Source organism: Vombatus ursinus, unplaced genomic scaffold (assembly GCF_900497805.2).
Source record: "Vombatus ursinus unplaced genomic scaffold, bare-nosed wombat genome assembly UNPS02014807.1, whole genome shotgun sequence".
Classification (NCBI taxonomy): domain Eukaryota; kingdom Metazoa; phylum Chordata; class Mammalia; order Diprotodontia; family Vombatidae; genus Vombatus; species Vombatus ursinus.
This window is the reverse complement of record NW_020954585.1, coordinates 63979998-63997241: the sequence shown is the minus strand read 5'-3', so window position 1 is coordinate 63997241 and position 17244 is coordinate 63979998. Positions and strand designations below refer to the sequence as shown.

The 17244-nt window shown below is 34.1% G+C and overlaps 1 protein-coding gene across 3 annotated transcripts in view; it reads right to left on the bottom strand.

Moving 5' to 3' along the window:
- The window catches only part of LOC114052505 (serine/threonine-protein kinase SMG1), a 120517-nt gene that overhangs the window by 13952 nt on the left and 89321 nt on the right, over positions 1-17244 (bottom strand). For all 3 annotated transcript variants that reach the window (XM_027875163.1, XM_027875162.1, XM_027875164.1), the window contains 13 exons: positions 16918-17140; positions 15611-15857; positions 14796-15025; positions 12745-12993; positions 12271-12409; positions 12042-12151; positions 11669-11887; positions 11030-11220; positions 9913-10085; positions 9497-9776; positions 8973-9245; positions 7917-8151; positions 5520-5746 (listed from right to left, as the gene is read on the bottom strand). In XM_027875163.1, the coding sequence (XP_027730964.1) occupies positions 5520-5746; positions 7917-8151; positions 8973-9245; positions 9497-9776; positions 9913-10085; positions 11030-11220; positions 11669-11887; positions 12042-12151; positions 12271-12409; positions 12745-12993; positions 14796-15025; positions 15611-15857; positions 16918-17140 (2796 nt within the window). The remainder of the gene's footprint in view (positions 1-5519; positions 5747-7916; positions 8152-8972; positions 9246-9496; positions 9777-9912; positions 10086-11029; positions 11221-11668; positions 11888-12041; positions 12152-12270; positions 12410-12744; positions 12994-14795; positions 15026-15610; positions 15858-16917; positions 17141-17244) is intronic.

Below are 17244 nucleotides of genomic sequence, written 5' to 3'. Positions count from 1 at the left end.
GGGAAATTAAAACAGCTCAAGGACCTTTACTGTTAACCAAAGCAGAAATTTATTAAATTTCATCAAAGGACTTACTTCACCTATACCTCAACAATTAGAAAAGAAACCATATAACCTGACTCTAAGTATACACAGGATAGAATGTAGAATGATAGATTGCTTTGTCTTTGTCTTTATATCCTCAATACCTAACAGCTCCTGGCACATATTAGGTGCTTACTAAATGCTTGTTTAATAATGATTTTTAAAAAATTAACTTATTTTTAGTTTTCAACAACCACTTCTATAAGCTTTTGAGTTTTAACTTTTCTCTCTCTCCCTCCCCATCTTCCTCCCCAAGATGGCATTCAATCTGATATAGGCTCTACATATACATTCCTATTAAACACATTTTCACATTAATCATGTTGTAAAGAAGAATTAGAACCAACAGAAGGAACCACAAGAAAGAAGAAACAAATCAAAACAGAAGAAAAAAAAAGCGCGAACAGTATGCTTTGATTTGTATTCCAACTCCATAGTTCTCTCTTTGGATGTGGATAGCATTTTCCATCATGAGACTTTTGGAGATGTCTTAGACCCCTGCATTGCTGAGAAGAGCTAAATTTATCAGTTAGTCATCACACAATGTGACTGTTACTGTGTATAACATTCTCCTGGTTCTGCTCACTTCACTCAGCATCAGTCCATACACGTCTTTCCAGGTTTTTCTAAAGTCCATTAGTTCATCATTTCTTTTCTTTTCTTTTTTTTTGTTTTTAGGCAATTGGGGTTAAGTGATTTGCCCAGGGTCACACAGCTAGGACGTGTCAAGTGTTTGGTCTGAGGCCGCATTTGAACTCAGGCCCTCCTGACTTCAGGGCTGGTGCTCTATCCACTGTGCCACCTAGCTGCCCCTTAGTTCATCATTTCTTATAGCACAATAGTACCCCATTACATTCATCTACCACAACCTGTTCAGTCATTCCCCAATTGATGGGCATCCTCTCTGTTTCCAATTCTTTGCCACCACAGAAAGAGCTGCTATAAATATTGTTATACATGTGGGTCCTTTTCCCATTTTTATGATCTCTTCAGGATACAGCCCTAGAAGTGCTACTGCTGGGTCAAAGGGTATGCATATTTTTATAGCCCTTAAATTGCTCTCCAGAATGGCTGGATCAGTTCACAGCTCCACCAACAATGCATTAATGTTCCAATTTTCCCACATCTTCTCCAACATTTATCATTTTCCTGTTTTGTCATGTTAGCCAATCTGATAGGTGTGATGTGGTACCTCAGAGTTGTTTTGATTTGCATTTCTCTATCAATAGTGATTTACAGCATTTTTTCATATAGATTTATATAAATATATATTTATATAATTTAAATATATTATATATAATAATATATTTAATATGTATTTAATATTTAATATATATTTAATATTATATATATATATATAAATAGATTTAATTTCTTCATCTGAAAATTGCCTGTTCATATCCTTTGACCACTTATCAATTGGGGAATGACTTGTATTCTTATAAATTTGACTTAGTTCTCTATATATTTTAGAAATGAGTCCCTTATGAGAGACACTGGTTGTAAAAATTCTTTCCCAGTTTTCTACTTCCCTCCTAATCTTGGTTACATTGGATTTGTTTATGCAAACCTTTTCAATTTAATGTAATCAAAATTATCCATTTTACATTTCATAATGTTCTCTATCTCGTTTGGCCATAAATTCTTTTCTTCTCCATAAATTTGACAGTCAAACTATTCTTTGCTCTCCCAGTCTGCTTATAGTATCAGCTTTTATATCTAAATTGTGTACCCATTTTGACTTTATTTTGGTTTTTTCGTGTAAGATTTTGGTCTATGGATAATGATTTTTTGGGACAAAAAAAGACAGGCTGGATTCTGCTATCTCACTAACTGACTGCATTGATAAAATAGGAGTGGAGTATGCCAACTGCCTTGAGTTTTACTAAAACAAAAGTCTGAAGGGACCTTAGAGGATACCCAGTTCAGCCTGTACCTAAATAAACAGTCTAATTATTAGTCATCTTGCCTTTATGGACAAACTATTAGTGAGAAGGAATCTACTTCCTCCAGACTACCTTTCATGTAGTATAGCTATCTATTTCTCAAGTGATTGCTAACTACTGATTTGAAAAATCCTTTGCACAGAAAGCAAAGCTAATGAAGTAAATGATACTATTTTAAAAGAACCTAAAAAAAGCCTTTTTTAAGCCTAAAATTCCTAATTGAGGAGTTGTAAATTGCTGTACTCAATGTATTTTAGAATGATTTACTGAGACCTTGTTATGTGCAAGGCACATGAAAAAAAATCACCTATTATGATATGTATGCAAATGATATGTATCAGTAAACTGTCAACATTAAAAAAAAAACATTTCTGCCACTTAATATGGTACATGTAATGTATATGGGGTTATTTTGGGAGAGTGGTGAGGGGGGGAAAAAAAAGGAGAGGGCACCTCTGTTTAAAAATTAATTATTGCTCTAATCAGTGAATGTCTTTCATACATGCTACTTGGTTGACAGACTTCTGTTCGAGATCTTGAAGTTCAATTTTACCCTAAATTTACCAGTTTATTCTTGTATGAGAGACCAGGATCAGATTTAATAAGCATGAATTTGAGGGCAAATCAAATCTTTTCTTCTTCCAGCTAAAGCTAGTGGGAAAAATTGCAATTTACTTCGGTTTTTTTTTGATATTAAAAAGTTATTAGGGCAGGGAGGCCTAAAGTTACCTTTAAGATGAGTAGAAAAGAAATAATATCCTTTTCCTCTGGTAATTCAAGCAAGATACAAAACAATCAATGCTAGCATTAGAGGATTGCTCTGAAACTCAGAACAAGAGCTGTACACAAAAGATATAGAATTTCAAAAGGAATAATGGAAAAAGCAATACGAATTAAGAAGAAATTATACTATAAAGCAGTAAACAATTTGGTGCTGGTTTAAAAAAACTGAAAATTAGATCAGTGCAACTGACTGGACAGGAAAAGAATCAGAAACAAACTCAATAACCAAATGTTCAATAAACTCAAGAACATAAATTACTTGGTGAAAGAAATCTCTATGTCACAAGAATTTGAAAGAAAACCATATATGACAGTAAGCTAAAAATGGATGTGTAACTTGAATATTAAAGTTAAAAACATTTTAAAAAATAGTATACAATACTTTTAGGGTTTTTTATTCTTTCTCCCCACCCTCCATTCCTCCCATCCACACATATAAGATCCATGTGTGGCCAAGACAGCTGCCTGAATGGGGAGGGAAATTACCCATATCAGACATATCTATTCTAATAAAACCCTGCAATTTGCACCAGATTGCATAATGATCAAGCAATTTAGACTGACTTCTTTCATCCCAAAACTGCAAAAGAAGGAAAGCACAAGCCTAAGGGCAATAGAAAAGGGAGCCTGCTAGTATAGAACAGACTCCCAGAACTGCCAAGAACACGAACAGCCTGCAAGGTTCTGTGTTTGGAGGCAACAAAGGCAGAGAGCTACCTCAAAAAAGCCCCAGGGGGAGAAGAAAGCTCTAAAATGGGAACTTGGGAATGGCAGCGGTCACGTTCAGACCAAGATTCTCCTGACTCAGGGACTATAAGGTCCCATGTACTGAGATGGTTAGAGAAAATCCAGCACTCTGAAACTTAAAGATCTCGGTGGCTGAACTCCACACCCAAAAAAGTACAACAAGGGGTACAGCCTGGCCCTGGCACAAAACCCTAATTCAGGAACTAAAACTGAAGACATGGGTAAGTCAAAGAAAACACCGGCCAGTATAAAATAGGACAAATGTAGAGATCCATAAAATTCAGCCCAGGAAAAGAAAGGAACTCTACAACAAGTGCAAGCAGAGGTTCAAAGGGGAAAAAAAAATGGACTTTCTACAAGGACTATCTGAATACCTAGAAGAAAAGAAGCAACATCCTAGATCAATTAGAACCAGAGGACAAAGTGGAGTGGGAAAAAAAAAAAAAGATCTATTTATCATCACCAGAAAGAAACCTCAAAAGGAAGTTTCAGGAATAAATATCATAGCCCAAATCCAGAACTCTCACATCAAAGGAAAAAACAAAACAAACAAAAAACACTGCAAGCATAAAGTGCCCCAAGTACTAAGACACCAAAATCAGAACAATGTAAGACATGAAAGTTTCTACTATATTAAGAGAAAATGGAATACGACATTCCAAAAGGCAACAGATAGGCATTTACAATATAAAAATAATTTAACTTATCAAGGTGAGTGGAATTCTACAAGGAAAAAAAAGGGGGGGGGGCTTTTAATGGAATACAGAACTTTTAAGTATTTCAGATGAAAAGACCAAAGCTGAGCAAGAAATCTGAAATACAAACGTAAGAGCAATTTGGAAGAGGATGTATGATGATGTAGTACTAACAATTCAATAGAGGGAGAAGAAACAAGTGTTCCTTCAGAACTTCAATGTCTTCCAAGGGGATTGAAGGAAATAAGAACTGGTTTAGTTCTGAGGATTTTAAGTCTGCTGTCCAATTATTATGACACAGACTGATCTCTGAGATGAGAAAATTCACCCTCCCCCTTCCTTTTTGCAGAGATGGCAGAATACAGGAATGAAACATTGTACATACATGTTGTCAAACTTGGGTGCTGTATTGGGTTTTACATTCAAGAGCACTTAATCCCTGATCCCTCTTCCCACCTTTATTTTTTATTCTTTGTTATTGTTAGAATGAATGGCTCTTTAAATAGGGAAATGAGAATGGACATATCTGGAAATTAAAGTGATATATAAAAGAAAGAAAGAAAAAGACTTAATTGGCTAGATGGTACTTAATACTTGTTAACTGAGAGTGTGCTTTTCTTTCTTTCAGTTTTCAACTCTCTAACAAAGCCCAGTTTCATTGGTGACTTGATGGCAGATACCCAAATTGTAGGCACTATGCCAAGGAATGAATGAATTAGCCTCAAAAGAGCTAGTCTCAAAAACCCCAACATAAAAATGCCACACTATTCACGTGTGTACACACACACATTTTTATTTTATGTGTAATACAAATATGCTTATGAATATATACACAAAAATCTGTAAATGGTCCTCTCCAAAAATACAGAAACATTCAAGGTAATTAAAAATTATTAAGACTATTATATCTGAATTGGGATGAGAAAAAAATGAATGGCAAGAACAAGGAATACTTAGTTCTGCCACCTCAAATTTAAAGTTAAAGCAAATCTCATAAATTTTCTAATGTACTAATTGTTTTACTTATTCTGATGAATCCTACAACAGCTGATCCTGCATTTGGTTTTGAATGTTCTTAAATCTCTATATAAAATACATAATATATTTATTATAAACAGTAGGACCTATACATAATATAAAATGTAAATCTTCCAGGTAACTTTTATGCTTATAAATCAATAATGAAAGCTAAAAGGAACATTCTTTTATTCTATCCACCTTTTCTCTCAAGCACAAGAGAAGGGATTATTAGAGAGTCATTTACCTTGCAACATCTATATAATGAGCATGTGTTTCTTCTTCTAATCCCATGGCTGCATTTCTTAAGTAGGCTTGAAGAGACTCAACTAATGTCTGTAAAGGAACTCCATCAGTTGTTTGTTCAATAAGAGTGTCCAGATCGTGAAGCATACTTTCTAATGTATATTCTCCTTTCATTAAACATCTAAGTGCTTCTGGAAATATTATTTGCCGAAAATTGGAGTTCAATTCCTATGAACATACAACAAACATCATTTAGTAATACTTTTGCATTATTTCAACAGTCACATCCTACTAACTCAGTGCTTTCCAAAATGGGGACATACCAAGGAGTACATAATCAAATGGAGGATAAGAGAATGAGTTTTGGCTCACCCTCTTCAGAATAGACTATCTCCAACTCAAAAATCTTACAACTCTCCCCTTTGATCATGTAGCTGAATACTCCCCACTCTATACTATGACTGTTGGCCTCCCATGGTTGCTGCATGGGCAAAATTCCATCTCCCACACTCAGAACTTCAGATTATCTGATAGCTCAGTGGGAAGACAGTAAGTGAGGAATCTTCTTCTCAACCTCTTTTCATTTTTTTAGGGGGAAAGAGTGAAGAACCCAGGCTGAGCAGGCACAAATGGGTTAGGATCTACAATGAAGATCTCAGATTCCTCCATTTCTAATGAAAATTCCACCAATTTCTCATATCCTCAACTTCCTTGTTATCCTGACTCTACACACAAATGAAACTCTCTTCAAAGTTACCAATGATCTCTTAATTGCCAAGTTTGAAGGCCTTTTCTCAATCCTCATTCTTCTAGATATTTCTGTAGAATGTGACACTGATGAGCATCCTCTCCTGGATAGTCTCTCAAAAGCACTGTTAAGTACATCACCAATTAAAAACTCCTATCTGCACACTTAAAAAAAAGGTGGAAAAAGAATTTTTTTAACTTGTTAAAAATCTTCCCAGGTAAGAGTTTACTGGGTTTTGAACTTATTTGTTAAAAAACACAAAAATACAACACTTTCTGATGAGTTTGCAAGAATTGATTTGACATCAGAGAACATAGAAATATAACAGCTGAATTTCAACAAAAATCTTTGCATAATGGAGTAGATGGTATTTAAAAATGAGTATGATTTAGTAAGTACAATGATGTACTTCTTTCATTTGGACCTATGTATCTTTGTGAGGTATCTATTTTAGCATTGACAACAAAAAAATCCAAGTACAGAAATAAACTGAACTTAAAACTAGATCTTTCAATTGCTGGACCCCAAAATGTTAAACTAAAGTTTTTAAAAATAAAGAAGCATATTCGATTATAATCTTCTCATTAAAACTTTAATATTTTCAAAATTTATGTCATCTTTATCTCATAATTTTAAAATGTCTTTGTGTGTAAAATCTATGAACAAGTAGATATACACATTTTTTTCTTGGGGAGGGGTATTAAAAAAACTTTTTATTGACAAAGGTGGTGTGATCAAATAGGTTCAGGGACCAATACACTAGCTATCTGGAGAATGAAGGAGAAACCTGTTTTCTACAATAATGCAACAGTAATTACTAATTAGGGCAATGACTCACAGTGCTTGGTTTCATTTCAACATCAAAACTTTAAAACAGTGTCTTTCTAAATTCTATTGTCAAACTGCAATGGTTACAAAATTTTTATTTGAATTTTTACTATAAATGGATGTCTAAATAGGGATTCTTACATTAATTTTCTGGATGATATACATAATAGATGAAATGAGACAATACAGATAAATGGCTTTACAAACTTTAAAGTGCTATGTAAATTTGAACTAAGAAATATGTTCAATATTTAAAGTGTAAGTTTATATGACTTAGGGTAAACAAAAATGTCTCTCACTAGACACACAAACAGATTGTAACATGGGATTAAAATTTACATAAGAGATCACAATTTTAACTGATTTATGAAAATCCTCACTCTCACTGTAGTTCAGATAGCCACAGCTGTGGTATATTGGAAATAATACAGGGTTTAGAGTCAGAAACCTGGGTTCTAGGCCCTGCTCTCGCACCTTCTCTTATAAAATAAGGATAATAACTTGTACCTCTTTCCCACCGGGAGAGACAGAGAAAGAGAGGGAGAAAGAGAGAGAGTGTGTGTGTGATGAAAGGAGAAAGCATATATAAAGCAAGTTTTATTTCTATATCAATGATTGTAATTATCCTTTTCTAAAAAGTTCATTTGACAGCAAAGTTAAAAATTTTTTTTAAATGAGGCTGACTCAATAATATGAATGGCAAGTATGCTTTTGTTTAGGAAATAGTCTTTCTTAACAAGAATTAAAAACAAAACACGACAAAACATAAATTCACGGAAAAGAAAATAGATGAGAGTGATGTAAAATAAAGAAATTTTTTACCTGAAGTGAAGTATATACTCCATTAGCTAAGTGAACTGCCTCAGATGCTTCCATTGGGTTAGGAATATCTAAGTCCTGTGGGACCAGATGGCACTGCTTCAATAACTGAACAAGACATGTAACATTTCCGCTCATACTACATAGTTCTTCTAAGAACCAGGCTCCATCCCGTGAAGTGAGATCAACAAGCTGTTCTCCAGCACTAGATGCAGCACCTTCCATCATTAGATTACGCCTAAATGAGATATTTAAATAATGAGAAAAAATGTACACTGACTTTACAAATTAATTATCAATATTAGACACAAAAGTCAGTTATTTGAAGCATTATGTGAAGAAGTCACATTTAGAGTAGACAATCTATTCAAATCTAGACAATTTTAAAGATACAAAATTTCCACCGTCAGTCTTTTGATAAATTATTCCAGATCTAAAAATCCTACAAAACTTTCAACCTTCAGGAAATGAAAAGGAGGCCATTAAAAAGGCAACACATCAGCACAGGTCCTCCTTTAGGCTCCTAATTTAGGACCAATGAGTTCATAAAAGGATTTCAGAACTTGTGAAAAGGCTGAGAGAGCATATATGCCCAGGTTATCTCCTGTACCATGGAAAAGTGAAAAACTATGAGGGTCATTGGCCCACCCCTTGTAAATTTCATCATGGTGGTCTAGAAAGATTAGCAGAGCCAATACCTACAGCAGCACAGGTGAAATGGTAGCTAAAAGGCTTTAGGAGTGCTCTGAAGACATATTCTGATTGATGCCCACATTAAATGTGACGGAGTGTTTCAGACCTTTTCCTGGTAATATTATTGAAAATATTAGGCACTACAATGAAATTAGTAGGCATAAAACCAACCTGGTACCAATGTATTGAGCACTGACATAAAAAATAAACTAATTTCTGTTCATAAAGCACAAAGCACCATTAAATACCTATATTGTACAAAACATTGTGAACAAAAAGAAGAAACACAATTTAGTTCCTGCCCCTTTAGGGTTTACAATCTAATAGTCTCAACATAGAGCATGGTCCTATAAACATCTAACTTACCTTGTAAGGGTGCAAAGGGCAGAAATAATAACACTAGCTAGGCTCAAAGACCCTTCTTCTCCATTTTCATGTAGAAAAACTTTAATACAACGTTCAATTTCTTTCAATTGTTCTTCACAGACTGGCACAGTAACTGCTTCCTGCTTCAACCTCTCCACTTGTCTGATAAGTCGGCTATTTATATCCGCAGCATAACGCTGGAGAGTCATTTCTGTGGCAGTTATGAATTGGCATACTGTTGGAGGTGGTTGGGGAGCATACTGCATCTCATATCTGTAAAAAACAATCACAAGACACAGATTTGAATCTGTGACATAATTATAATTGCTCATGAAAAGCACTATTTATTATTTTTAATTAAAATAAAAAAATACAAGAACAATAAAAGCCCATGAAAAGTGACTTAAAATTTCCCATGTGAACCTTCTATAAAGTTTTTTGATTAACTGATTTTTTTTTTTTACTAAGAATATGTGCCAAGAATTTTTACTTCCCTCAACTTTACCCTGTTGCCTATAACTTACTTTCTGTATAATTCCTGACAGTGCTCAATTGTTGTGTTACAGATAAGTTCTTCCATCCAAGCTTTCCACTGTTCAATTCGGTGTTTCTGAAATATCGCTTTTGGGTATTGAAGAGCTACAGTTGCATAGTGATGCAGCTGCTCAAGACATCCTCTTAATACTGACCGCCTCTGCTGCAGAAGAGCACCAACCTCTCCCTCAAGCTGTTCACACTGGCTGATCAAATGAGCCTGACCAGCATTCTGAAGAAAAGCAGTTGCTGGTACATAGCTTGGAGGACCTATAAAACAAAATGCAAAACTTAATATAATGGAATTAAATTGTAGCAGTAACTTAGGAAATAGCATAATGCAGACCATCAAGGAAAATGTTTCACTGTCATACAACACTGTTTATATATTACAACTGCAGCATACCAAGGTCCATTTGTGTGCTAATCTCTTGAAGAAGACTTGCAAGTTGTGTTGCTTCTAAATTATTAAATGCAGCCTGGTAATGTGTTATCCACTGTTCAAATTCATTCAGTTTCACCTGGATTGCTTCCTGAACAGCTCTTTGCTGAGTCTGCAGTTGTGTATGTTCAGAGTACCTGAATTAAAGAAATCAAAGAAAAAATATTTCCTCTGAATTAATGTTAGATGAATAAGAGTCAATTGCTGAAAAGATGACAACTTAAAAAAAGTTTTGTGATTTGTGCTTACGTTGTTTTAATCATTTAAAATGAGGCTGGTATTAAACAAAGGATCAAAAACTTAGAGCTGGAAGGGATCTGAGATTTTCTACTGTGATGTTCCTCTATACAAAAAGTTCTCAACTTTCTGGTCTGAAGGCCTTTTTTAAAAATTGAAGACTCCAAAGAGTTTTTGTTTATGTGGGTTACACCTATTCATATTTGCCAAATTAAATATAAAAACTGATGAATTATTAGAATATTTATCATTACACTGGCATTGTTTTTACAATTTTTTTGCAAATCTCTTCAATATCTAGCTTAAGAAGTCAGCTAGATCCTCAAATCTGCTTCTGCATTCAACCTGCTACAATGTGCTGTTTTAGTAGAAGCAAATTTGAAAATATAGCCTCACATAGATATGCAGCTGAAAAAGGGAGGAGTATTTTAATAAGCAAATAATGTTTTAGTAGGATTAAAGTAGTTTTGACCTCATGGTTCCCATGAAAAGGTCTCAGGGGCCCCCCGTTATCTAGACCAACTTCCTCATTTTATAATTAAGGAAATTACGGACCACAGAAGTTAATTCATTTGAGGTACTAATAAGTAGCAGAGTAGGGATTTGAACCCAAGTTCTCCAGCAGTATTTCTAGTAGTCTTTCCTCTATACTAACTATGGAAAAAAAAAATTCACAGGTTCATAGATGACAAATTTAGAACTGAAATGAACACCTGAGGATATCCATTCCAATTCTTTCATTTTACAGATGAGAGAACTGAGAGATAGAATGATTTCCTTGCACAAAGTCACATGGGCATTAAAAAGTACACTTATAAACAAATATTCAACAATTCTTTTATACCTGTGCTGTAGAGTGTGAGAAGGATGATCAGCTCCTTCAGCTCCTTCCAGGAATTCAATCTCCTCAAGGAGCTTGCCTTGTAATTTCTCAACATCTGTCAGTTGTTCTTGCAAGTTCAGATATTCTTCTAAACTGCTGTCTAGCTTGGGAAGCACAACCAGCATTTCATCCCTATTCTTAAACCAGTTTACCTAAAAAAAAAAAAATTATTCTTATTAGAAAGCCTTCTTACAGCCATTTTACTCAGACAGTTTAGCATCATTAACTTAATCATACAAAAAGCAAAATGTACTATCAGACAGTAGAAGAAAAATGATATGTAAATAATTAAACAAATGAAGGTAAATACAATACATGGCCCCTTGACAAAATACTGGGAGATTTTTTTTTCTTTTCAAGGGACCTGATGTAAATTAAAAGACTTGATTCACTAGCATAGTGCTTTTAGAAGAAAAAGCAGTATTAACTAAGACTTCAACTGAACAAAATTCCTGTGTAATATATAATATGATTTCAATACTGAACCTTTAGGTGAACAGTTATATTTAAGTAGTAGTGGTGGTTCAAGTCACTGACATACTTTTAACTATATATTCAAACATATATAGTATATGATATACATTATCATATTTATTTCACCTTAATTTCAGCTACTCTGGATGAGAAAAGGCTTCGTGTAATGTCTCTCTCCATTTCTCTTTTACTTTGTTTGTTTTCAGCTTGCTGGCCACCACCACCATAGACAGCTCCAGCAAATCCTGCTTCTCCCCCTGCTGTCCAGTCCACCAGGGGATCATACACAAAAGCTTCCAGTAATGTAAGCAAAGTCTCTCTTCCACGTCGCATGATGTGCAGAACCTGTTTAAATAAATAAAATACTTTTAAATAAATAATTTTACATTAGTTTTGTGGTTACTTTCCTTACAAAAAGAAAATCTTATTTTGCAGGTAAGAATAATAGATATGTTTGCTTACTTTATTAAAGTGTACCCAAAAAAAGGAGGAAGCATACCTGCTCACAAGAAAGCCTGAAAACTCCTTCTACTCCAGTCACACCCAGGGCTGTTTCAATGTTGTGTGTCATGCGGAAGGGTACCTTTTCAGGAACTCTAAGACTTTTACCTAAACAACAAGATATTTTTGTTCTTATTTTAGACCTCCTACTCACTTCAGGTGGCTCCTCAAATATAAATTTAAAGATTCTATATTTTATAAATATACAAAAATCAATTCTATTTTACCTTTTTCAAAGCAAACATTATAATCTATGTGAACAACTTCTCCTGTAGTCATGTCTATAAGAACATTATCCAGATGTCTATCTCCAAGGCCAATTATGTATCCAACCATAGACATGACTGCGGTAGATCTTGCATAGGACTTAAAAATAAAAAAGATTTCATACATCACTAACAATTATTTTTTAAACATGAAAACAATGCTTTGAAACCAGTATCAAAACCACAACTCCAATCTCTCATAGATGGCCCACCCTTCTAACTAGTTTACTTTTCTTCCTATTTCTAATTTTTTTTTTTGGGTATGCTTACCTTCTCCCCCACCCAGGGTCTCACTTAAAACTACTTGGTGTTTCTTCCTATGTCCCTAGTTAAGATTACAATCAGGGATATAAATATTACGCATTTTAAATTTAGGTCTTTATTGTGTTACCCTCAACCATCAAAGCCCTAAGCTTTATTTTAAACAAACCATACCTGTGTAACTCTCCACCATTCATCAGGGGTAGTACAAGATGACCACAGCTCCTTAGCCAGAAGATTTGGTGGTGTTGCCTCCATTAGCTCTTCTAACACAGCCTTCATCACATTAAGGGGCCAATCACGACGAGAAACATCAAGACTAAGTCCAACTGCTTTTAAGGCAGGTCCAATTTTACTGTAATAAAGTTCACTTGGCCGGGGTACTATTCCAGGATTTTGAGGAGTTTGGTAAGAATCTTGAGCCTGTTAAAAAACAAACAAAAAAACCCTGCAATTTTATTTCCAACAAAAGTTTGAATTGTTGGTACTGTCAGACAGAGCTGTTAAGTCTGTTAGCTTTGCTGAAATGCTTTTTTTCTTTCTTTTAAGTCTTTGTTATAAGTAAGTGCTCTCTGGATATGAAAGGAATTAGAAATATGACATAAAAACAAAAAGCATTAATCATTTTTTAAAAAACAGAATGCCAAAAAATTTTTTAAACGTACTTAAAATATCATTTTTATCAAAATTTATCATTATACTTTTACAAATAAAAACACTAATAAGGAAATGACAAATGAGAGGCAGCAGGGGATAGTCAAAAGAATGCTGGATTCTGTGGCCAGAAGAGACTTGAGTTTGAACTGCATCTTACAACTCTCGCTATGTGACTTTGAGCAAATCACTTAAACTCTCCAAATTTTGATTTCCTTCACCTATAAAATGTGTATAATGCCTATAGAGCCTACTTCACATTATTACAGTGATGGCCAAATAAGAAAAATCTAAAAAACATTATATAACTTTAAAAATGTCAGCTAGTATCACTGAGCTGACAGTTTACAACACTTTTAAAAACTAAGAACTTACAGGGGAAACAGAAATGGCTTTTAGAACCACAAGTTTAAACTAAAGAATTGTTAAAAACAAACAAAAAGCCAAAAACCCAATTCATTTTTTCAACATTATTGAAATTGTCTACCTGTCCAAGTCCTCCTGGTTTAGTTTTTGATGTACCAAATAGCTTAATCATCTTCCTTATGACCCAATATCCCCTTTAACTCTGGCACTGTTTCTTTAGTAGAGATATCATTTATGTACCATTACTTTTTCTTTCAGTTTTAATTCATAAGTGTCAGAATTATTTCTATTTGCCTCTCTTTTACTTAAAAAAAAATTATCTTTACCATAATTTCATACTCTTTTCTGTCAAGTTTTTCTCAACAAATCAAACCTGTGAATTTAATTTAATAGAAAACATTGATAGGGATTGGGAACTCCCAAGTGAGGAAACTCCTTCCACCAATACAATGGAACATTCTCTGTGATTTATAGTCCTAGAGTGTTGCCTAGAGCAGAGGTATGAAACAGTTGGCCCACCACACTGCCAAGTGCAGCTGAACCACATTAAAAGTATAATTAAGAAATACTTAACAAACTAAATAACAATGTGATATATAATAGCACATATGAAAATTAAGTCAGTATGGCCTGCAGGGATCCTTATGTATAGACTAGTGGTCCCCTTTTCTATCTGAGACTGACACTACTGGCCTAGAGCACTGAGAGAAAAGTGACTTGCCGAGGTTCATACAGCTAACTGTGTGTCAAGTGAGTTTAAACTGAGATCTTCCTGGCAGCATGGAGTAGTGAATACAAAATGTACAATATTCAAAACAAACAATATTTAAAACACCAATACATAAACATCTTTGTATTCCTTTTTATATTTTTAACATCAAATCACCAATGATTTAATATTACTCAATATTCAATGAGTAGTCTCATTTTTTTTTTTATTTTAAGGTAAGTTTAACCAAAAATCACATTTCCATTAAACTACACCTTTATTCTTTCTAATGTATTCTCACATACTACCAACTGGTATATTCCCAGCACCTCACACAGACTCTTATTGAGTACTTAAACATTTATTAAATTACTGGACTAGAAAAAAGTATGATTTAAAAAAATGTCACTAGCACTTATATGTATCTGTGTGTGTGTGTGTATTTTGATAGACATAAATATGCATTTTGAGCTCACAAAACAATAAAAGTACTTACCTTCTGTGCTTGTAAGGCAGCTTCTCGTTGTTGCCATCGTTTGTAAAGACCAAACAAAGGTGTGGCTCCATCTACCCACTGGATGAGACCTGACCTGGTTCCTAATGGTGTCACAGAATAATGTCTAGCATGGAAACGAGGTGTCTCTTGACGATTAATTGTAGCAAACATTGTATTCACAATAGACAAGAATTGCATAATTCTCTCATCTAGATGCAAATCTTCCAGTCCTACAATTAAAAATAAAATATAGCATATTCAGAATATCTGGCTAAATAAAAAGGGAGATACTGGGTTGCTCAGGGGATGTAAAAATTTTCAACAGATAATCCTTATGTATCTTTATTAATTCTTAGCAACAGAGACAGAGCCATAGTTATAATAAGAATGGCTCTGATGGATAATTCTACTTCCAGTGCAAGGAATGAAGTGATTGAAAATAACCAAACTATTAACCATGCTTTAAAATTTCTACATCTACAACCTTTTGGGGAAAAGAACCCAAGTAATGACAGCATCTTAATTTCCTGGGGCCATAAACTATAACCCTTACCATTTCCTTTTGATATTAGTCAGTCCTAGCTAATAATCAATGTTCTAAATTTTTACAGTTAAATAATAAGTCATTGCAAGTTATATAAAAAGAAACTAATAATAGTAAGGCACTGCATCTCAAGTTTATTTTAAAAGATATATACTTTTTTTTAGCCAACATATTTTAAGCACTAGTTTTAAATGTAAAGGGATTTGTTCTCTATTAAGAAAAAAAGCTTATTTTTCAAATGGGAGAAGAGGGTGAGGATTTAAAATCTTACCTTTGAAAAGATAAGGGTAGTTCTTCCCATCTGAACCTAGAAAGAGAAGTTTCTTTGGTTTGGTTTTAGTAGGCAAGATTGTGATGGTACCACCAACACTGTGAATTGTTACTGTATCTCTGGCGGACACTTCTCCAGGAAGGGCAATTTCAGTGTTAGTCATAGCAGCCAACCAAGGACTAATTTCTTCAAGACGTAGAATGTAACTAGCACGTTTTTGTGCTCTCTGCTGTAAACTTAGCATCACCTATATTTAAAATTAAAAATCAACAACAAAAATTCCTAAAGTTCAATGTATTAGTATAATGCTTACCTATTCACATTTACTTTGGCATACAAGATTCCATTCTAAGAGGTAAATAAATATTATCGACTGACATTTTAAAAAATCCCTTAATTATAAGGGAAAAAGAAGTAGCAAATGTTAGGGTTCAAAATCTATTTCACACAATTAATTTATAAAGTTGCTCCTTTTAAAAACATATCTTACAAATACATGGTGGAAACTTCGGATAAATATTAATACATTTTATTTTAATATACCATCTTTCCTAATTTAGTCATTCTGAATTATTTCCACAACTTATAAAAGTAATTTAAAAGTCCAATATTAGTTTTATTTTCTATGCTAATAAAGTGTTATCAGGTTGTGTGCCTTTTTGTTATTATAAACATTAAATACATTTACTAAAGAAACTAAGTTAATTATATGGACAGAGGATCAAACACTCACTCTCCTTTTATTTTTTTTCCCTGTAACAGAAGAGAAGATGACCGGAATTTAGTAAAAGGCAAAGAATACTGAGCTTGGGCACTTTATATTTAACAATCAATTGAGAGTGGGGCTAGCTCACCATCTTTGGGTTATCTACCATAATGGACAGTATATAAAGTAGCACAGGGTGAACACTTAATAATAATTTATGTTGCAGGTTCTAACATCAATGAAGGAAACTTCAGTTTGTCAAATCAAAACAAAACAAAAAGCAAACCCAAACAACCTATAATGAATGACACAGCTTTTGCCAAAGCTGATCATAACTCCAAAGGAGGGAAAGTCAAGAAACTTTGAAAAACAAAAAACAAAACACCCATAATATTTAAAGAAAAATTCAGGGGCAGCTAGGTGGCACAGTGGATAAAGCACTGGCCTTAGAGTCAGGAGAACCTGAGTTCAAATCCAGCCTCAGACACATGATACTAGCTGTGTGACCCTGGGCAAGTCACTTAAGCCCCAAATGCCTCACCAAAAAAAAAAAAAAATTTTCTTTTTTTGTACTTCCTTGCAGGTAGTCTTATGGCAGTACCTCTTTAAAAGCGATCCAGCTGCTTCCTGGCTTTGCAGGATTTGATGGATTCTTCAATTTTTCTAGGGCATTTTCAAGTGCATCACCATAGTTGTCCTGGAACCATTTTTCATGAGGGGTTTCTGCAGGAGCTGCTGTGATGCTCCGTACATGTTCCAATGCAAATACAATGGGTTTCATCAAAGCAGTATGCTTCTCACGCATGATAGCGATTTTTTCCTCTCTAACAAAAAGGAAATTTTATTTTTGGCACTTTGAAGTATGATGTAATTATTTACACACACACACACACACACACACACACACACACACACACACACACACACA